At 35.9% G+C, this 23,747-nt stretch overlaps 1 protein-coding gene and 1 non-coding gene across 6 annotated transcripts in view; both read right to left on the reverse strand.

The window, feature by feature from the left end:
- The window catches only part of ACSS3 (acyl-CoA synthetase short chain family member 3), a 151,345-nt gene that overhangs the window by 27,148 nt on the left and 100,450 nt on the right, over nucleotides 1–23,747 (reverse strand). For all 5 annotated transcript variants that reach the window (XR_003002075.1, XR_003002077.1, XM_024736438.1 and 2 more), the window contains exons 9-11: nucleotides 22,734–22,837; nucleotides 8,431–8,526; nucleotides 5,628–5,691 (exon numbers count right to left, since the gene is read on the reverse strand). Coding sequence is in view for 3 of the 5 variants with exons in the window: in XM_024736438.1 (XP_024592206.1) it covers nucleotides 5,628–5,691; nucleotides 8,431–8,526; nucleotides 22,734–22,837 (264 nt within the window). In the remaining 2 variants the exon portion in view is untranslated. The remainder of the gene's footprint in view (nucleotides 1–5,627; nucleotides 5,692–8,430; nucleotides 8,527–22,733; nucleotides 22,838–23,747) is intronic.
- On the reverse strand, nucleotides 10,903–11,004 carry LOC112394439 (U6 spliceosomal RNA). The gene has a single exon (XR_003002132.1). It is a non-coding gene; the product is annotated as a U6 spliceosomal RNA (small nuclear RNA).

Raw genomic sequence — 23,747 nt, forward strand, 5'->3', positions numbered from 1 at the left:
ATATATATGAAGTAAAACATGTGAGAAGAGAAGCAATAATCTCCAGAAAGAAGTTAGGTGTATATGAAATAGAGCAGAATTTTTTTGCCGTATTTGAAATTAACGCTTTTCTTGTTGCTAACCTAATGATTATTCAACATTAAATGCAGGTTTTCCTTCTGGAATAGTGAGTGCACTCGGGCTCTATTTCTAAAGTTCTAGAATAAATTTTTTTTTTCTGTAGTTACAATAACATAAAAATTCATTGGACTGGCAGAAGGAAGGAAATTTTCTGAAAATACTAAGAAATATGTCGGGAAATGCCTATCCTCATCCTTCAAATGCAAGATCAAATGTTACCACCCTGTGATACCTTTCCTAACTCTTCCCAAACAGAGTGAAAAGGTGAGTTTTGTTACAAACTATCCAATTGTGAGTGAGGAGTTCCTCTTAGAGAAAACCCTTTCCAAAGAGAACATTCTTAAGCTGTAAGAGAAATAACTGAGGCAGCAGTAATGTGTGTGTGTGTGTGTGTGTGTGTGTGTGTGTGTGTGTTGAGGGGGAGGTATCATAGAGAAATCCTTAAATAGCTAATGAAGGAAGAGAATGTCCATCACTGTAGAAGGTAAACATCCCTGACCAATCTGAAATAAATAAAACTCCTAGATGCCTCCAATCCCAGATAAAGGACGGTCTGTACTCACTGCTCCATCAGGAATAGCCATTTGCAACACAAATACTGTAAATTGAAGACAAAACTCCTGTTCCCTAGAGAATTCTGGAGTTGGATCCCAACTTTGCACTCTCAGTATTTCCTACAGGGTCTTTAGGCTTTACTTGTGATTTTCCTATGAAGCTGCTTTTCACCTCCCCAGAAGAGACTGCTTAGGCCATAATTTCTTTCTCTCTGGGCAGACAAACAACTGGGTTAGAAATCTAAGTTCTAGCTGTGTAACTGCTAATGATGTTCAGATTCCCATGTCGAAAATGAGATAATATCTGTCCCACTGCCTACCGCACAGTGTTGTTGTAAGACTAATAAAAGATCATACTAAAATCTGCAGAGGACATTTAGAAAGGAATGGGATTACAATTACACGACATCCTTGGTTTATTCAAAGGATACAATGGTGAAGGAAAGCCGTACTGATCCTCTCCCAAACAGCAGCACAGTAAGTGACCAAATCACTCCTGCAAAACTATAAGGATGTGAACCAATATCACTAAGGACCTAGTGTTCAATATCTGGAGGCCGAGAAATCGGCAGGCACCAGAGTAAAAGCCACTTAGACAAGGCCATCCAGCTCCCTGGCATCCCATCACTGCCTGCAGGGCACAGGCCAGTGGGACAGAGCAGGAGGCAGACAAGCTGCACTTCCAATAGCAACAACCGTGTCTGGTCAGAGAAAAATGTGTACCCACGAATCAGGAAGAGTCAGAGACCTATGGCTTTAATAACAGTGAGCACTGTGGTACTGAGGGAGGCATTGCAGTTAACCTTTTCTCTCATGCCCTGCACGGTGTTGCCTGGAAATTACTGACTCATATTTCTGCACTTTGAAGCTCTGGTTGCAATTACAGAAGCACCTTCTAAAATTCATGAACATTTTGTATTCATAGCAATTCAGGTATCATAATTTTCCCACAAAATTAAGTGCCTGGAGTTAAGTTTCAAAATCAGAAGAATTTTCTACCATGCAGGCATACAGTTTGCTCTTGTACTAGAAAGATAAATCCTTTGAAAGCAAGTAATCTACAAGAACTGCAAGATTCATGTTTATTACATCCTAGGGTCTACAGTAGTTTAGGAATCACTTAAATGTCTACCTTCTAGTTTAGGGATCCCCAGAGGAGCAAAACAGAGATTTCTAGAAAGCCTTAACAAAGGAGTTAAAAGAGCTGAAGTGGATCAAGAGGTTTTTTCAAAATTACCACATATCATTATTTCTGGTTTGGGGATGAGTCATCTTAATATGATAAAATGAATCATTATGCTTAGTACCTTGCAAAACTTAGAAATATGATTATAGCTTCAAATTTTAAAGAAACTGCCAGAGAAAGATAATTTCAAATACTTACACTATTTATAACAGATTTTACAGTGAAACAAGAAGCTACAACTGTATTTACAAAAAACAAATTTGGGGGCTTCCCTGGTGGCGCAGTGGTTGAGAGTCCGCCTGCCGATGAAAAAAAATTTGGGATTGAAACAGATGTAATTTTTTACTGACTTACTTTAATGTAGTTTGAACCCCATACATTTCAAATATTCTATGCAGCTTTTTCTCTCTATTCTTTCTAATCACTACAGGTATAATTAGTGAACATAAGTAGCATTAGGGAATATTTTTCTTTCAAAGAATATTCCACTTAATTATTATACAAGTAATACAGAAAAGCATGGGCATGAATAATGGAGAAGAATGGACATCTATCTCTGGCTGGTGGTCTCTCCCCACAGTAGCTTTTAATGCCAGCTCTGTTTTAAGCCTCTTAGGGACAGAGTCTTTTTTTTTTTTTTTTTTGGTACGCGGGCCTCTCACTGCTGTGGCCTCTCCCATTGCGGAGCACAGGCTCCGGGCGCACAGGCTCAGCGGCCATGGCTCACGGGCCCAGCCGCTCCGTGGCATGTGGGATCTTCCCAGACCGGGGCACGAACCTGTGTCCCCTGCATCGGCAGGCGGACTCTTAACCACTGCACCACCAGGGAAGCCCGGGACAGAGTCATTCTTATTATTGATGGCCTCACCTCATATCCATGCAAAGGTAGTATAATATAGCAATACACCATATAAACTAGAACTTTTTCTGAAAAAGAAGAGGTTATATTTTTGCTTTTGAAATCATACGGCAAGAAGCCACACCTATAGTTTACCATTGGTTATTATTTCTTAGCAATCACTGTACATACTCAGGGATCATGGGAAGTAAGAAAATACAACCTAAAAATTGTTTGCAAATAAAATTTATGAAGACTAAATTGACAATGAAGTTGTTATGATGTTAAAGTTTATAGATTTTCAATTAAATATATATTCATTTTGATTATAAATTTTTCAAGTTTCTTAAACATTAGAATTTCAGATATTTTGTGAACCCTGGAAACCATATATAATCTCTCATCAAACACCTTTAAAAGTCCACCAAGTGGTTCTGGGGACTCAGGTAGCTGGTCCCTGGAAAGGACCCTGCTTTTCAGATCATAGACCTTTAGAATATGGTCTACATGGAAAAAATTATTCTCTTCTCAAATTACACACTGCTTTTTTAAACCACGGTAATTTTTATTAAGGCAAGAATGGTTTTTATTAAGGCAAGAATGGGTTTTTCCCTTCCCTTAATTCAATTAAACATATATCTATTATGTGCTCTTAAAAAGCATTCATCAGCCATTTTCCATTCGGGATGAATGATGTATGTCCCTTCAAAGCATACAGAAGAGCTATAGATAGATACAAGCAAGTCTTCTTGATTAAATACAAAAACATCCTATGCATACTGCAAGCAGCTATTGGGACGCATGAAAAATTTTCAGGTCAATGAGTTAGACTGGAATGGCTACTGGAGATGAGGGTTTCAAAAGGAAATTCTTACTCTCACAGATAAAAATGAGCTCCTGAAATAAGGTTTCAAGACTGTTCTACTACAAAAAGATCTTGGTGGTAACTTTTTTCTCATTATTTCTACCTTACTTTTTGAATATAATTATATATATATAATATTTTCAAATACCTAGTTTCACTATTAACTTAAGGGATGAATCAAAGTCCACTGCATGTCATTATATATTGTATCATCGAATAATTTATAATGAAATCTCAGAATCCGAGATCTGTACAATAACATTCTCTGTTTAGGAACAGAGAGGGAAGAAAATCTTTCTGAACTGGCGACAACCTAAAGCACAGAATGTTTTAAGGCAATAAACAGTTCTGTTATTTTCAAGTACTTGAAGTAACACTAATGGCTATGAGAAAAAAATTATAGTTTATGTGCTTTATTATTTCTGAATGGATGTGGGGTGAGGCCACTGATAATTAGAGTGACAGGATGCATGACGGGTTTAAAACTCTACTGGCATCAAACGCCACCTTTGGGATCTTGCGAACATTGCTTTATGAAATAGATGACTCACTTAGAGTTAGGGGTTATGTAAAAATGTAAGCTGCTACAGTGCTTTTAAAAGCTCTCACAAACCATGTGCTTCCCTAAGCTAGTCAAGCATCCATCCACAATCTTGTTCACATTAATCATTTAGCAAGCCTTCCTCTTGTCCCCAGCAGTTTTCCCCCTCACAGGGAAGATTTCAATCAGCTCTATGTTAATATGGATTCTGATTCAGAAAAATATGAATAGAAATGGTATATTCAGTATTCATTTTTCCATTTGCCAGCAACGCCTTAAAATTTAAATTAAAAAGAGTAATAAAGTGTTCACATGTTTACTGATAACAATAAAAAATCTGAGAAGAAATATACATATAGTGCATCTCATCTATTAGCGTTTTATAAGGTTAAAGTATCCCTACTTGAAAAAATACATTCTTTTGAAGATAACTATTTTTCATTTAATTTTCAAAGAACTTAAAATGTTTTATTAACCTGAGAAAAATCTTATACCAATCTGAGAATGCCAAGTAATAAGAATTCTTTTAAATAAATAGGAAAATAAAACTTTTTTAAAACCACATGCAACATTCTTCATTCATAAGAGCTCATTCTGGCAAATTCTACTACTTAAGGCACATCAGTAGAGATGCCAATATCATGCTAATCAGAAGCAATAAAGCTACCTGTGTCAATTATTAAAATGTCACATACTGTGTGTCTCCAACTTAATCAACTTCCAATTCAGCTTCTGCTAGCTTAACAATTTTAAAGTACTGATGTAATGAAAGTACGTTTGAATATTTTTACTACAAATTTTAGCACTTTGTCTATCAAATGAACAATGATAAAAACTGCTAGCAAGAAATTGTGGTACTTGATGAGTCAGGGATTATATATTGTACTATTATCTAACCCAGTAATTACACTTTTAGAAATTTATCCATACTATTGTCATTATCAGAAAAGAAGAATAGACAACACAAAAAGGATGTTCAATACTGCATTATTTATAATCATAAAAATTCAAAAAAGACTAAGAGGCCTAGAAAGGGAATAAACATTTTTAAAAGGCCGAGTAAAATTTTAAATGCTTGTGAGACAGGGTTAAGGAAAAACAGGAATACATGAGAATAAACCAAGTTGTTCCAACAACCTAAAACACGTTTCAAAAAGTGGAAAGTCATATATATTACAAAATTAACACTGTATTACTGAAGGGTCAGAGTACAGAAACTTTATTTACTTCTTTATATTTCTGGTACTTAAGTTACTTTTATCATCTATGCATTACTCATATAATCAGAAATATTTTTTAAAAGATGCAAGATTTATGTTTTTACAAGTCCTATCTAAATTGGTTCCACTTTATGGGGCTTCCATGTTAAAATTACAACAGCTGGCATTGAGTATTCTCAAACAATTTACAAGCTTTTTCTGGAACCTCTTCACTAGTAATATCATTGCAACCACTCTATTTTTTCTTACTTTTACATACCAATTCTTGCTCTTTTAAATAGTAGCACTGCAAATTTTGCTTACTTTACCACAATGTTTCCTAAACACCGAGCCTTCAGTTTTTGCATGTTGTCATCCAAAATCATAACTGGAAAGTAAAATATTAAAAATAAATAAGTAAATAATTGGAAAAAAAAACACATAAACTTAAGGCTTAAATGTTTCCAAATATTTCTATATTCAGCTTCCCAAAACTCTAGCTTTAAAAAGGCATCCTTTAATTCCTGTGAGATCACAAACATACATAAATAAGCTAAAATGAAAATTTTAAGTATACATGTTTTAAATTTTTAATTAGATAATGAATTTTTGCTCAGAATCACCCTTAAATAAAGACATAGTATTTTAAATACACTGGTAATTTTTAAATCTACATTTATATCCATTCAAAAATACCCCTCCATTCTGTCAAAAATATTAAAAATATGTTCGGCTTTTCAAAAATTAAAGGATACAAAGTGTTAAAACACAGACAAAACATACTTCAAGCAATAAAAATAAAGAATTTAAAAGCCTGGCAAACTCCTTTTTCTGATTTAAGGCGTAATATCCACTTATGAGCTTTAAGGTCAATTTAACCTTCCCAAATATTATCCCAATGTGTTCTATGCTACACTGTAAAAGTCCTGAAGGATTTCAAGAGACCAAAGCTTGTATCCACATGCAGTAATCTTCAGTACAAACTAGAGTAAGGATATATCATCATTTTTTAAGCTTTAATAGATCCTTTATGTGGCTTCATCCATCCAGGTTACTCTACTGAAAAATGCTATAAGAAAAGAACATTATCCCCAGAAAAAGTTAATTGCTCCTGTGTGTTTCCAGAGCACTTTGTTTCAAAATTCTATTCTGACAATTATTAGCGGTGTAGGTATCTGTCCCTCACTAGATGTGAGCTCATTAAGGGTGAAGCCATGATTATTCATCTTTGTCTCCCCAAATCCCAGTACAGTGGCCAATTTACTATGTGCCCTGGAACACATTCTCGCTCTATTACCCCTCCCATTTCCCTATCTAAAAAGTGGTAAAATTCCCTTCTCATAGGGTTGTACAATAATTACTTGAAAAAAAATATAGTGATAATCTTGCATAAGATACTCAATGAATGTGAAATTAAGTATTACATTACGTTGAATGTTTATCACATAAAAATGATTTTCTTTCCTTTCCCAAAAGGATATGGCTTTTTAACATTATAATATTAAATGTTACATTATACTTTTGAATCTCTGAATAACCATAAAAATCATGCGTCATAAAGTCATTATTTCTTTGGTTATACTTTAGTTCTAGCGTTTAAGCTGTGCTGTCTGTAAGCCAACGGCTTTCAGACAATGAGAAACATCTGTACTGAAATTCCATGAGGCATCAAAGCTTTAACTCTTTCTTACAGCTGGATATGAAAATGGTACTGAAACACTGAAAGGGAACGTAGTTAACATCTCCCACAGTCATCAGCCCCTAAAAATGGTTCAACACAAAAGCAATTTTTCTAATAAAAGGAGTAGGGATGACAGAACCCTTCAAAGGGAAGATGTCATAAAGCTGCATTCACCCTTCCATGCCTGGAGAAGTCACTGACTTCACAGAGTATCTATTTTTGCCCTTAAAAAAAAATCTTACATGTCTTTTTATAAATATATCTGCTAGGTTAAACCAAATGATCCTTAACCAGTCATTGTCCTAGAAGGAAAATGTAATATTTTTACATTAGAGAAGCAAAAACACATCTCTACATTTTGTAATTTACATGCAGATACAAACTGTATGCAGGAATTATATTCTGCTCCTAGATGCTGGGTTTAAGCTAAATTGTGCGACTTTATGCAAACAACGTGACTTCTGTACCTCATTTTCCTTGTCTGTAAAATGAATGTGTAAGACTAAATCAAGTCAGCCCCTCTGGCTTCTCTGAAATATTAATGACACTACTAGCTAAGTTCAGTTCAGTCTTTCTACCAGCAGGTGCTATGTTAGTGCTTCATTGTGTTCCATCAGCAACCCTATGAAGCATATAGCACTATTATTCCCATTTAGAAATAAGGAAGTTGAATGTTTGACTTGTGTAACAATGTATAACTTAAACAAGTCACCTTGTATAAGACATACAACTAGGAGGTGAAATCCAGGGGATTATTGAACTATTATAATAACTACCAATAATTTAAAAACAAATATGGAAAAGATAGTGTTTCTCATTGTCACATACTGCCAGCAAGGATGAAATTATTTTTCTTTTTAGAATCCTTACTCTTTATATTCATTTTTTTTAGCCAACAAGATTCAAAAGCTTTATCATCACTTCTAAATTAAAAGATAGCATATATAATGGGGAAAACTGCAGCTTTTATAACAGAAACAAACAAACAAAATAAAACATAATGGTTTGCATTGTCTTCAGGACCTAATGAGCTGTGTTACCTTAGGAAAGTTATTTAGTCTCTCTGGGCACCAGCTAACTCATCTCTAAAATGTGAATAATATCGGTAAATTAAATATACCTCAGCATTAGTTGAAAAGATGTATGCAAAGTACTTGGCACCTAGCATATATTCCGTAAGTGTTAGTCTCACATACATATGCTTAACTTGCCTTATATTATGACAGTCATTTAGAATATGTCCTTAGAAGTCTACAATCTTACTTTTGATCAAATCGGCTAATAACAAAAATTATCACAAAAAGTTAGACATTTTTAATACAAGGCATTCACTCAAATACTTATTAAGCACCTAGTATGTTTCAAGCAATATGATTCACACTAAATACAGAAAAATACCAAATTTATTAACATTACATATTTCAAGTAATCAGGGTAATTTCTCACCATTGTATCCTGGAACACTTTTTCCTGCTTGCCCTGGAGGAGGTGTTTTAGAATTACCTAATCCAATGCATGATGCTGTAATTGGGGAACCAGTCTCTGGAGAAATAAATATTATTTATAATTTAATATTTCAACTTGAGATCATGATGTTTCTTCAGTGTCTGCACTGCCCCCTCCCTCCACAGACTTTCACTGCATGAGGAATAGATAAATGGTCCAAATGAACTATTTAAAAATGAAACAGATCCAGTAATTGATATGATACTGACATTTTAAAAATTTAAGGACACAAATTTAGAATAATATATATAGTAGTGCTTCTTTTAAAGAAAAGAAAGGCCTCTCTTAGTGTTTTCAGTTGTGGATCAGCAGGATGAAGAATGGAGAATTACATGACTGTGATAGTTTTACAAAACATGTTAAAAACTGAAAAATCTCTAGAAAAGATGCTTTCTTTTAACTCACCTAAAGCTATTTTATCAGGGTAAATAACAGCAATGGGCAAAATATTTGTTATTTATAGTTTAGTCTCTGGAATAGGTAACATGAAGATTTTTAAAAATCTTATCATATTCTAATTTTTTAGTATCATATTTAGTATCATTTTTTTAGTATCATATTCTAATTTTTTAAGAACTACATTTGCCTAGAGACCTTGCATCTAAAACTGAATTTACCAATGCTTTATCAAATTTCTCTTAAATCTGTTGCTCCTGGACTTCTGAAGGCCCAAAACCTACGAAGGAAGCTATTTATCTTATGCTGGTTATTTCCTCAAGACCAGAGACTTATTCACAATTAGCCTTCATTGATTAACAGAAATGTTAAATTTGTCTTCTCTGTCTCAAGTTGTAACAGTCAGAATAACAGCAGCTATTACATAATAATCATAAGTTCTGAAACTGATAATTTTTTATAAAAGGATGCATTTGTTATTATTGGCAAATACAAGTTTGGAGTTACCAGAATATTTTGAATATGAGATTTGTCTCTATGGAGGGTAAGATAAGAGGGTATTGATTGTAAAAATTTCAGAACTACTGGCTTAATAATATACACATAAATGTACACCTACATACACCCAAGGGATTAACTGCCAAGCCATTCAGATCCAAAGTAATCCAAGATATTAAAAACATCTATCTTCCTAAGGACTCAGAATGTACTTCCACTCTGGTTTCCACCATGATTTATTATGTATTTATATCACTTTAGAATGACGGGAAGAATTTATTACTGTTCTTTACCTTCCAGAGTAGTTCAGTTTATTATTCACGTTTTGATGGCGGCTCAGCTGGTATCAATAACAGAAGATGAACTCTCGAACTTTAAAACCCAGTTCCTGAGTGACAGTCCAGTGCTTAAGGTGCTAAGCCAGATGGTCACCGCTGAGGAGAAGCAGCGAGTAACCGGAGAAGACATTGCTGGTGTTTGACAAAGAATTCTCAAATACTTTCATATCATGACAAAAAATCGGGAGGTATTTTATGACCATGGCATTCTATCAGCTATGAGCATTCTCCCTACAGCACAATCAAAGCATGGGAGGAAATCCACAGGTTTGGAAATTTAGCAGCATTTTTCCCTTTGCCTTTTGGAAAATGTCTGAGTATTTACCTCAGCTACCCTGCAAGAGCAGTGAGATGAGAGCAGTGGTGATGACAGGAAGCAACCCTGCAGAGCGAGGTGCTTAAAGGAAGGTACTCAGACATAACAAGGTGACAAGAAGAACAGAAGGTACTAAGACACATTAGGAAAAGAGATGTCCCCTTCAAGATGCTGCCGCTCTGCCTCCCACCGTGGTGAGAAGCAGCTTCTGAAGTCAATCTTCTATTTTTAAAGCGTATCTTGTCAAGTTCAGGTGCTCAGTAGGGGCACTCCGATCATCTGAAGAACAAACTCTTGACACTTCTCAACACCATAAGGCCTCTCAGCCCTTGTCACCACATAGCTCTAGAATGTACAAATGTACCTTCCAGTCGCTCTAATACTCTAATAGGTATTAGTGGCTCTAATACCTATCAATGGTTCTAGTATCTGCTGCTTAAAAGAAAAACAAAAACCCTGCAACAACGAAACTGTAACTGCACCCTGCTTCACCTCATCTCAGTGTGGATTCTTATAAAAGACATGGGCACTCTGTTCTTCTGAAAACTGGGAGGAAGGGAGTGTGGGAAAAGGAAGGGAGAATAAAACCTACTCTTAAATAAAGACACAAGAAACTGAAGCGCTGTCAATATCTACTGCCTAAGTTGACATTATACATCCTTCCTGAGATTCTTAAGCATCTTTTCGTAGTGATTACATCCTCATAACCTTTAACCTTCAGCTGTTTTGTTGTAGTTTATGATTGTAAAGCAACTATGAAAAGCATATTTTTCTGTATGATTATTTTGACTGAATTTTAAGGGCAATGAAAAGTATTATCCATTCAGTTACTTCAAGAAGATAATGTAAGTTTATACTTTGAACATTAATAATCTGAGCATCTTGTTGTCTTTATTTTGTGCAGGGGCCATGCTCATCTTCTCTATATCGTTCCAATTTTAGTATATGTGCTGCCAAAGTGAGCACTTACTGACTTTATTTTGATATTCATTTAGAGCATTAAAAATGAACTGTTGGAAAAAAAAAATGAACGGTTGGTAGTGACATGCAAAGGATACAGTCAGACAAAATGACAGTTCCTAGGAATCTAAGTATAATAAGCAGCCACAGTTAGGACAAAAGTGGGTTGAGAAAGACCATAATGGTTGTTACAGAGACTTTGGTTTTCTCTCTTTATTCCCCTGAACGTCCCAAGACCCAAGAACTGATCAATCTGCACCATACAGATGCATGCTCACACATTCATGCACACAGACTGTATAACCACCCTGGCTTCCCAGCAGGTCCACGTGCAGAACAGGCTTCCAGTTAGGGAAAGCCCCAGGCATGCTGCAGTCCTTAATCAAGCTCCAAAGGACTCCCAAAGCCCCATTTCAAAGACGTTCTGAAAACATCTGCTTCACACTGCCCAGGCTATAATTAACTGGCTAGCAGTTATCTAAGCAGACAGGAAATCCAGATGTCACATTTTGACTGGGAAAGAGCTACATTGAACAAACCAGAACATTCTCTTTGAAGAAAAGAATCGGACACTTCATTTGGAGAAATCTTTCCAAAGAGGTCCAACCTTAGAAAGACAATGCTCAGCAATTCACCAGCATAATTTCCTTAGATAAGAGACAACCAGGAAGAAGATGGCAGGAAATTGAAGGCTCTGAAGAATAAGTTACCTTGGTATGTTTTATATTCACACTGCATGAGAAGCTAATACAGACATTTCACTATTATTTTAGTGTTTTTACTGCCGCACTCCACCTTATTGCATTAGTGAGCTGTTACCTAAATGAATTTTCCTTAAAAATTCTAAAGGAAGAAAAGGAGAACTAATAAACATAATTTTTTCAAACATGTATTATGCCATGTACCATGTGCTAAGTGCTTTTTGTTTATATTATTGCATTTAATCCAAGTATAAGCTGATAGGGAGAAAAGGAAATATTATTTTAACAGATGAAAAGTACTAAGGCCTAACATAGAAAATTGAAACAATCTGTCCTGGTTCGCATAGTTCTTTCAGAGCAGGAGAAGAATGGCATAGATAAGTATGCCACTCATGAGGTTCCCGTGTAGAATACAGAGGAGAGAAGAAAATAGAGCTCACCCAGACTGCATCCCAGCAGAGGAAGAAAAACCTTTGTGACACGGAGTGAGTCCAGTCTCTCATACTTGTAAATGGAAGTAATGGTGGTACGTACCACTTATTAGCAAACATTTATTGAGCAGCTATTATGTGCTAGGTGCTGTCATTAGAACTGGGGATAGAGCAATAAACAAAAGTGACCAAAATCCCTGCCTTCATGGAGCTCACATTTTAATTGGGGAAACAAACAATAATAACATTCAAAAGTCTAACATACAGCATGTCAAAGAGTGATAACCACTAAGAACATAAAGAAAGCACAGATAGGATATGAGAATAGGATATGAGAAGCGATGGGAAGGGATTGCAATTTTAAACTGGGTAGCCAGATAAAAACTCCCTGAGAAGTGACATTTGAGTAAAGACTTGGAAGAAGTGAGGACGTGTGCCTTATACATATCTAGGGACAAAGAATCCAGGAGAAAGGAACCGCAAGTGCAAAGGTACCGAGGTAGGTTTATTCCTAGAGTATTTGAGGAACAGTGAGGCAGCCACTGGGACTGAAGCAGAACAAATGAGGAAAGTATTAACAGGAAATAAAGTCAGAGACATAGTGAGGAGACAGCTCACGTAAAACTACTTCAAAGTCCTCTTAAAACCTTAAGTTTTTCGTCTGAGTGATGTTGTGAGCTAGCGTGGACCTTTAAACAAAGAAGTTAACGAATCGCAACAATGCAAATAGAATCTACTTAAATATTTGAGCATCATGTAGGTTTTATGATCAGGTTTATTTAATTTGGGGCTTGGAGAGAGACGTGGGAGAAAATGATGGACAGATGGGAGCTGTTTTAGGATGGCTGGTTAACGACAGAGATTCCTGTGGCTTTCTGAACAGCAAGAATCAATTCACTAGATTGACAGAAAGACTAGAGCTCAGTTATGTGGTAGATGGGAGACAGATTGCCCGCACAAGCCAAAGACAATCACTTTTGTTATATAAGTGTTAATGTTTCTACAAATCAATACAGCATTCCTGAAAGGCAAGTTGGCAATTCTTATAAAAAGCCTTAAAAATGGCAATTTTTCTAAAAACTCTTAAAGGTTGAGCATAGCCTCTAACTCAGTTGTTCCACTTTAAGGGATATACACAAGGAAATATTTGTAAGAGCTCACAAATATTAAGCATCAAGGATGTTTACCACAGTATTGTTTATACTAGAGTTTAAAAGATTGTCCAAAAGAATAGGAATTATTCCATATTAAGGAGTAATGCAAAACCAAACACCATAGGAAAATGTCTAGTGATAGGAAATAATTCTCACAAAATATTGTTTAGATAAATGTTATAAAATGCACAATGCACAAGGTGATTTAATTTTTTAATAAATAATATACATTGGGCAAAAATATACATCTTGGCAAGATACACATTAAAATATTAACAGAATTTCTTAACACCATTTCTGAATGGTGAGCAAAGGAGAAATTACATTGAAGAGTCCAAAGGCTACACCCACAACCTTGAAATCTCTCCACAGTCGTGGATTACAGGTGGGTACAACTTGTTTAATACTTCTTCTACTGTCTTGTGATGGCTTTGAGTAACAGAAAAGAGTGAAAGTGATGTTTTGTCAGTTTATAGGCACAGGCCTTAAGACATTCAGAACGCTGTCTCAGGAACCCGTGAGGTGCCATGTAAGGTGGTCCACTACTCTTGAGTCCGCCAAGCTAAAAATGCCACTTGCAGGCGTTCTGGACAACAGTCCTAGCTGAGTCCAGCCTTCCAGCAGTCCCAGGCATGAGAGTGAAGCCACTTTGGAGCCTCCAGAGCAGCTCATTCACCACACAATTCTCTCTGTGTTGTCTCAATCAACAGTACTTGGAGCACAAAATCCCTAGCTGATCTCTACTCATATCTTTGATCCATAAAATCACGAGCTATGGTGGTTATTTTTAGCCACTAGGTTTTAGGGTAAATATTTTTTACACAGCAATAGATACTTGGAACACTTGACATTAAGAATATTACAAAATCTTTCAAAAAAGAATTGTGCATGTAATTATATGAAAACACTCTCCTAGCCTGCAGTTGAAATCAGGTTCTTCTTGTGTGCTTTGAGAACCATTTATATCAGCAGGACCAAAGTCTAATCCCTGACATTTTGTGCTCAGGAAATGTTTTCTGACTAGTAAATACATACTTACATAATTTTAGGCTCTGACTCCCATTATTAAGATCAGTGTTCTTAAAAAATAAGTAGCAAATCACACAATGCAATCCCAAAATGAACAAGAGAACAAGAGAAATAGAGGACTCAGGAAAGAGAAAAAAACTGTATGTTACTGTTGCAAGTCTGTTACAATCTTTTTCTTATTCCAAGAATGATATTCAAAGGTCAGTCCTTCAACAAATATTTATTGAACATATCCAACCTACATAATGCATTTCTTTTTGGGAGAAGAGAGTGTTAAAGATGGAAAGACATGCCTAACAGAAATAGAAGTTATGTACAAAGTTGAGACATTAGACCACCAAGGATTGACTGCAAGTTATTTACCAGAGCAAAGCTAAATGGGGGGAGGGCGAGGGGAGAAAGAAAAGAAATAATAAGGAACAAAATGAGAGGGGGGTGCAAAGGCAGATCGCGAAATGTTAAGAAATTTGGATATTATTCCGGGAACACTGGGGGACCCGGGGAGTTGTAGCAGAGGAGATTTGTTCAGATTTGCACTTTAGAAAAAGCTCTTCAGTTGCAAACTGTGGCACTAAACTGAGAATCCCAACCCAGAGCAAGAAATCAGTTAGATGTTGGTGGTCTGATGCAGGTGAGTGGCAGTGGAAGATGAGACCAAGTTGGAGTTACACTCAGAATCAAAAGGCCTTGCTGATGGTTTGGATATAGGGACAGGGCAAGAGGGAGAAATCCAGGACAACCCCCAGGGTTTTGGCTTGTAGATGAAAGACAACACAGAAAGAAGAGTAGATGTGAGTGAGGGCTAAGAGGAAGAACGTTATGGCAGGTTCCGCTCTATAAATAGGAGCTCCTGCTGCATCTGGAAATCTGCCATTGTGCTCCCACTGCGGTTCTAGAAACACTACATTTAAGCAGTATGGATTTTAGAAGTTGGTGGCCCATGCAGAGAGCTGAAGTCCTGGAAATAAATCAATTCAGTGGCACAGGGCCCTTGAGCCATATTAACCACACCATCATGATGGGCACAGAAGCAATTTGTAAAGAAACCATTCTCTACACCTCTAAATCTATACTGTAAGCTCTAAATAACTTGCATGGTGGTAGCAGAAAGAAAGTAGAAACAGTGAGATGTACAACAGTGAAAGAAAATCAATTTAATCTTTTGTGTTCACGAGATGGTACAATTACATTTTAAAATACTTGATTCAACGCAGCCTACCTTTTGGTACTGGAAGCAAACCATTAATTCAACCTGAGAGACACTGGTCTTATCCTACTCTCTCACCAGCACACTGCGTCTAACCTTAAGAGAAACTCATAAATAACCTGTAGTTGAATTAGATAAAAAATGCTGTATTAATGAAAGCATAAGGTAAAACATAAGAAGAAAGGGCTCTGATCAACACAGAACAATGAGACTTCTGGTTCTAATGTTAACTAGCTAGTTGACACTGGGAAATTAAATTCTCTATGATTAATATTTTCATTTATAAATTGAGCTCTTATGTTCTAAGTTTTCTTGAGTCTGGACTATCTACAGACCAGGATGCTAAAAATGGCCTTTATATTCATGAAAGATTATTCACAGAAAGGAAAGGAAAGGAAAAGAAAAATGTTTATTGAATGTTACTATAGGCCAGGAACTTGCTGCATTGTTCATATACATTTCACTTCATTTCAAGCTTTCTACAAGCCTGTGAGCAAATACATGTGCACTAGATTAGAGACTTGCCAGCGGCTACAGAGTAAGTGGCTAAACCAGGATTTAAACAGTCTTATTGGGATTCAGTATCACTTTTTACTACCCACATTGCTTTTCCAAGGAGAATAGTCACCTGTTGTTTTCTAATTAGAACGGACAGCAAAAGAGGAATTGGCAACTACTACTTCATGGGGCCAAAGGGCCCACAGTGCAGAGAATTACATGCAACAAGGGAAAATCAAATTTCCAGACAATAAGGTTTGTTAAGGGAGGGTTTAGGAACTCTTCGTCTCGTAAAGATCTACAAAAACATGACATATTTCCACCTTTCTAGAGTGTATTAAATGAGATTCTTGGCAAGGGTAGGACAATTAAAATAAATGATATTTCAAAGACCAAACCAACTTCATATTATTAATCAATTTCTTAGCGTTTAGTCTCTTGTCAAAAATTATCACTAATATAATAATGAGCATAAATAGGGATTCTAAAAAGCAATTATACATATCTGAACTACTTCATGTATAGTAATCATATCTGAAAACAACACCAACTTGGTGTTCTTCCCACATTATAATGCTGTAAAGATGAAAATGTCTGATTCAATGGCTGCTATGTGACTTGGGATATTCATTTTCAGATGGATTAATAATTTGTAAACAGTTATTCATTTCAAAGAGAGAAAGCCTCACCAAGCCTAACATTTGACAAAAGATTATTCCTTCCACAAACCAAATTCACACAGCTTACCTCTAAGCTCCTGCTTCTCAAATTGTCAGTAACAATTACCTACTTTAAACTAACGAAGACTTGCTCTAAAGGAGAAAAAAAAATGCTGTTGCCAGGCAACAAAGATGACATCAAGACATTTTTCCTCCCTCACCAGATGAATACTTTCACAGTCTTACTAGCTGAACATTGCTGACATGACACTGTGTCTATATGACTGCTTTTCCCCATCACAACTTCTCATGCCAAACTATCTACAATTTCTTTCCCGTGAATGAAAAAGAGAGATGAATTTATTTTTGACCACTCTGCTGGGAAAAACAAAATTCATCAGACAATAGTGATTCATTCGTATTACTGAAGACTCTTTACATTCTGCTATTTGAAAGCACCATAGGGTATATTCTGGACAAGCCAGTTCATGGGGCAATGGCACTGCCTATCCAGTCTAACCCTGAGTTCCACAGTGTGTATTTCAAAAGTCTACTTCAATCCACCGTCTTTGAAAATGCAGGCCTATACTTTAACCAAACCCTACCACCACAGCCCGAATTTGATGGGCTCAGAAAATATTAAGTAAAACCCAGAAAGCAGGGAATGACAGTTGAAAAGTAAAGCCTAGGAAGGCAGCATTTGGTTGTACATAGAAATATTTTACTTCATCTGCAACCAAAGGAATGTATGTTAGTGGCTATTGGCACCCAAACCACGGAGAACAGATTTTTGAATAATTAAAGATAGTCATCAAGATAGTCACCAAGAAGATACTTTCCTCGCTGTATTGTCAGCCATACAGAGCTTTTTATCTCTTAGCCCTAGGAAGCCATTTTGCAGGAAAACATACAGGATTTTGCATGGGGCACAAGCTAGGTATGTTTAAGATGGACGAAAGTCACACACTAGCACATGGGTGTAACAAGGTTTAAAGAAAGGCAGAAATAACAAGAGTCATAAAACTCCCAATGTGGAATTCCAGGGATGAAGAGAATACCCTGTCACAGACTAAACTCAGAACTACACACTGACAGATGGAAATTCCTCTTCAGTACGTATATCAGTTCAGATGCCTGAAAGTGGAAAGTGTGAAAATGCAAGGGTAACCAAGGAAGAGGACGATCCAGAAAAAGATGTGGCTTAAACTTGGACACTTTACCTATCAAGCCTTAAATCACATTTAGTCTACCCAGGAGGAATGAGACAGTACTATATTTGAGCCTGTATCACTTCTCATAGAGATCTCTGGTTAGGATAACTGTTATTAAACTATAATGAATTATTCCATTTTGTGGTTTTGATTCTTGTAAATAAAAGATATTGCTGCCTTTAAAAAATCCTAGGCTAATGGATCTTCTCCAGATACACCTAAGGATAAGGACTGAATTTGGTCAGCTTAACCAATTTTTGTGGGTTAGAACTCTTGTCCCAGTTGTCTATCCTCAGGAAGTATATCCTACCAAACAGCGCAAAAATAAGGATTATCAGGTCAAGTAGCCTTGACACATTTTAATAATATGGTATTAGGATGTGTGTGCCTTTAGGATCAATGATTTTGATTTAAGAATCAGCATGACTGAAGTTTGCTGGAGCTTGTGGGTCCATTTTAGTAAAATCCAGAATTATCAGATTCTTCCTCAAAGGAGGAGCATTTAGGCTATATATAGAATATAGTTACTTCAGAACTAGCAATTGCAACTAAAACTGCAGCAGTTCAATCAAACAGGGAGAGAAATGTTGTGAATACTTCAAGATATAAGAACTCAGCAAAGGTGGCTCAAGGCAGATAAAGTAAGATCAATGGCCACCAATGTCTCAATCCATTAGGAGATTACCGTTTTCTCATTGAAATCCCTCCTAGGCGTTTTAAAAACTCTACGAAGAATTTTACTCCTCCATTAAAGTGATGGAAACAAAACAAACAACAAAATCACCCAGTGCTACTCAAGTTGGTGGTCATTACCTCATTTCAATTACTTCATCACTACGGGGGGGCGGGCATCACTTAAAACACTTTAACATAAGGTTTGTATCTTCTGATGGAAACCACACAGATTTGTTCTGCTAGCAGGTGGAAAGAATCATTGATTCTTTTGATCTAAACCCTTCACCAAGTTGTCCCTTATAAAAGCTACTGTGGAACTTGAGTGTTCTAACTTTGCAGTGGTTATCTTTATTTAAGTGACTGATAGCAAGTAAAAGAATAAAGTGTTTCTACATAAAATTAAATAACATTACAAAGTGGGATGCCAAACTTTTTTGCTGCAGCCATTTATAAACTAGTGCCATATCTTATAGTAAACAGGAAGGAAAGAGAGAAAGAAGGAAGGAAAAAGAAAGGGAAGAGAAGGGAAGGCCGGAAGACAGGAAGGAAAGAAGGAAGGGAAAAAGGAAGGAGGAAACTTCAAAAAGGGATAAGGTCTACTATGTTTTGGGTTTTAGTACTTAGTTGTTTAATTTTTTTTTTTTTTGTACTAGGTGATTCACTCAAAAGGAAAACAGTTCCTTCATAGGCATCTTAAATAAGAAAAAAAATCCTTGCAAAGGACACAATGCACTGCACTGACAGTTCTTTCTTTGTGCTGTTTGATTTCTGGAAAAGCTCATCTTAGTACTAAAAATGATCTATAGCAGTGCAGTGTTTTATCTGGTGATTGTACAACTGAGGGTAATGAAGTTCTGGCTGTTTATTTCTTTGTACACAAATTATCATATCTTAAGGGAACATTTATCAATTCTCTTAATTTCCCCTTTTCAAATTATGATTGTAGCACCTCTATTTCTTAACCCCTATTTAAAAAAATGAAAAATTCAGTCAATAATCCAGATGCTTCCAATCATCTTATGGATAAATTACTATAAAGATAAAGCATCTGAGTAAATGACAATTTGTCTATTACCCAGAATTATGAATCAAATATATACAACTCTCCTATATAAACTTAGCAAGACCAATTTCCTTCATGAGAGCATTAAATGTTTACATTATTCCAATCCAAAACAAGGGGTTAATGCTTCAGTGGTGTTGAACAGAGACAATTCTTTATTAAAATGCCCCTATAAGGAGTTGATCTGTTCTCGGATTTTCCACAGATTAGTTCTCAATTTAGAATCTTAGGTATTATTTAAATCAGACATCAAAGAGTGTTGATATTAACAGATCAAAAGAGGATGTTAGTCACTAGAAATCTGCTGTTGCTAATACAAATTTCACTTGGGTAACAAAAACAACATTGTAATATAAATGGAATGACTGCAGAGTGCCTTCTTATAGCCCAAGTCACAGGAACTAATCAATTTTCACTCATACATTTTAGTTACTTAACATACGCCTGACTAATTCCAAATTACACATCACAGTTTCTTAACAACTCATTTGTACACATATATTAATGTAATCAGAGAGCAAATTCATAAATTATGCATTGCATGGAAGGCTCCTAAAAGTGTGTGACTGTATAAAATAATATCAATTTCTAAGTCAATAACAAGTAACAGCAACCTTGTAGAAGACTTGAAATTTTAAATAAAGAAAAATATTCCTTTGGGCAAAGCTTAATCTTCCTTCAAATGTGATCAGGTTTTTGCTGATCTACCTCTTGGGGAAGTGCATGACCATCTATTTGATATGTAAAATATTAGGAAATTCATAAACGTACTAGAAATATCAAATTTTTCTTTCTTTTTTCTAAGAGTTAATAATAACCCATAAAGTGTTTGCCTTTCCCCCCATTAATCTGATATCACCTTAAGAAAGGTGAACAGTTGCAAGTATTAAACTTCAGTATCACTTTGCAATTATTTACCACAACATACAACTTTGAAAATACTGAACTGATTTCTTCTATGCAAATAAATAAAGATTCTAACTAAATTTTCTGTTAGTAGCAGACACCTGCACCACGTAGGATAAATTTCTTTTATAAAGGACAAAACCACTGACCTAGCTAGCTAGCTACCTACCTACCTACATACCTATCCCTAGGTATGTATTTGTGTACTTCAGTTGGACACAATATCAAATGCTGTAAAATTAAATGTGGGGGATGGAAAGAATCCGTCATTATTAGTAGAAATACACTCTGTTTTCCACAGTAATGAGCAGCCATTCAAAGCACACTGACATAATGTGTCTACTAATTCCTTCTGAACAATACGTCAAAGAAAAATTGCAAATTCATGTGGAACTCAGTACCCACCAGAGACCCCTTATGCTTGTTTCTCAGGATTCAGTGAGCTTTTTTGTAAGGCTGGATGCACTAACTACATACCTCTGCACAGGCTATTATGTGCAACGATATCAATAAGCAAAAGTAAAGGAATCATAATTTTATTTATTAATGTGTTGGTTGCCTTCGACAAGCTTTAGCATAGTCACCTTTAAGGGAGCCAGGGGTGGGGAACAGAACTCTTCTGCAAGCACTCGTGTGAGGTCATTGTGTATTGGAAACAAGCTGTATGTTGACCAGGAAAGGAAAACCACCTTGGAAAACCATCTTAAAGGTGATAAAATATTTTCCTCTTTACGCCCAGAAAAATAACTGTTAGAACTTTCTGGATGAATAGGGGATTCATCAAGTTTATAAACACTCCTCCTTGCAGAGGCAATAATTCTTCGCTTGTTTTTTGTGTATTTTACGCATAGCACTGCTCTTTCTCCATATTGAATCTTACCTTTTTTTATTTCCCAAATAGTTACAAATCTAAATTTAGATAAGAAATTTCTCCCTTAGCAAATCAAATTACAGACAACAGAAACTTTCTTTCTGATTTGCATCTTATTTAAAGAACATGTATTCTGCTCTGATCATTCACTTTATGTTTCATATTATAATGAATATAGAAAACACATTTTCCAAAAGAGTAATATCCAAGAATATATAAAAGTATAATTTATCAGAATCAGAGTTCTAAAATATTAAACACTGAACTTCAGTTTTAGTCTCTCACTTGATCTTCTAGATATTAAAATTAGACCTAATTTTTGCTAGAATTTTTAAAATCAGACCTAATTTTTGCTAGAAATTTTATAATCCAAATTTGATGCCCTGCCCAAAATGCTCAGAAGATGGAAATTCTGAAAATACTAATATACAATTGTTGATCTAATTAGTTGAACTGAGTAGGACTGAACTGAAGTATACACATAGGAAGTCTGTAAAGGCTCTGATAACTCATAGCTACTTTCAGTGGGCCAAATGGAAAAGCCAACAAAATCACTACATTCGGTGACAAGGAAAACAGATTCCAGGTAAACTACTTACTTTCACATATGTACACAATCATTCCTCAAAAGAAGCAGCAGAAAGTCTTTTTTTTTATCTGTACCAAAGTTTTATTCTATCCACTTAATACGACAAGCTGTTTCCCAAGGATCAATTAGTGGGAGGAAAATAGAGAATAAATAAGTAAATAAATAAATTACAGATATAATGATAAGCGTTTTGGTGAAAAATACATTTGTCTGTTGAGTGCTAGGCAGAAGAGATTTGATTTTATTGATCATAAGAAAAGAGCCAGAGAACCACAGGAAATCCTATAAAATAAACAGTGCTTTAAAAAAGTACTCCTGCAGCAGTGTGCAGGGTTACAGCAAAGCAGGGAGCACAGAGATGAGTGATGAGGATCATTTAAATCAGGGTAGATGACAGTGTGGCTGCTGCAGCTCAGAGGCAATGGGAGTACTGAAGATGGGGTGAATCCAAAGGGAAATCTGAGATTTAGTGACTTACTGGATATATGAAGCAAAGAGGATGGGAAGCAAAAGTGGTCTTCAGGGCTTTATACCCAGGGACCAAGAGAATGGTAGCATCGATGTCATTTAAGGAGACTTTTTAACAAAAACATAATCAAAGAATTGCTTATTTCTATCGAAACCAGAACCACCTGATTTCTGAGTTTGTGCCTGATGGTCATAATTCAGAATTTCCTCCTATCCTTGCAGTGCCTCTGAGCATGTCTGCAATATTTATGTACGTGTTTGGAAAATGCTCACCAGTTTGCCACCAATGGTCTAGGACAGGTACTCTGAAGACCTTTTTGGACCATTCCAGGGTCTCCACGTCACATCGTTCTCCAGCCACAAATAATGTTTTGAACCTGAATATTAGAGAGAGAATAAATTCAAATTATTCCTTGAAAGTAAACTGAAACAATTTCATCTACCTTCTTTTAAACATTGTAGAATCTAATCACATTAATTCTGTCAGAGGAAAACACTGTAGAATGGCTGTAGAATGGTTAGAGGCATTATTTGTTTGGACACGGTATAACTAAATGCATAGCACAGCACTGGAAAGAGATGCTTCAAAAGTAGAATTCACAGCTACAGCTTCTCAGTTCTGAGAAGAGCAACTGAGTTGATCTTTGTAATATATCTATCATATTCACCTAATAATCAAAAACGAAAAACCTTTTTCCTCTTGACATTATCTCTGCTAATTTTAGCTCCAAATTTGATTGCTGTATTTTACTTAAGTCTATACACAAAAATACACTCTGGAGTATCAGCTAAGGCAACAAATATGCTCATAAATATGAGGCACTTGCTCCTTCTCATGAGTTACTTTGGTAAAGATTATTATGATTTCAACACATATTTCCCCTATTCCAAGGACATATTTAGGAAAGATTAGTGATTTAAAAAGAAATGCCATTGTGGCCTTCCAGGTTAAAAAGACTCCTATCAAAAAGAATATATGATTACTAAGAGATGAAGAATCCTTTGCAGGGAACATCATGCCACAGTGTAGAAAGGATGAAATAGGAAAAATAGAAATGAGTTGACACTATTGGTGGTTCATTGAGAGAATGACTATTTTTTTCTTCTATTCTCGATGCCCCCGTGGCCTGTCTGTCAAAGAGTCTGTCATACAGAGTGAAGTCAGAAAGAGAAAAACAAATACCATATGCTAACACATACATATGGAATCTAAAAAAAAATAGGGTCTGAAGAACTAGGGGCAGGACAGGAATAAAGACGCAGGTGTAGAGAATGGACCTGATGACA

The sequence above is a fragment of the Neophocaena asiaeorientalis genome, unplaced genomic scaffold (assembly GCF_003031525.2).
Source record: "Neophocaena asiaeorientalis asiaeorientalis breed wild unplaced genomic scaffold, Neophocaena_asiaeorientalis_V1.1 scaffold134, whole genome shotgun sequence".
In the NCBI taxonomy this organism is placed as follows: domain Eukaryota; kingdom Metazoa; phylum Chordata; class Mammalia; order Artiodactyla; family Phocoenidae; genus Neophocaena; species Neophocaena asiaeorientalis.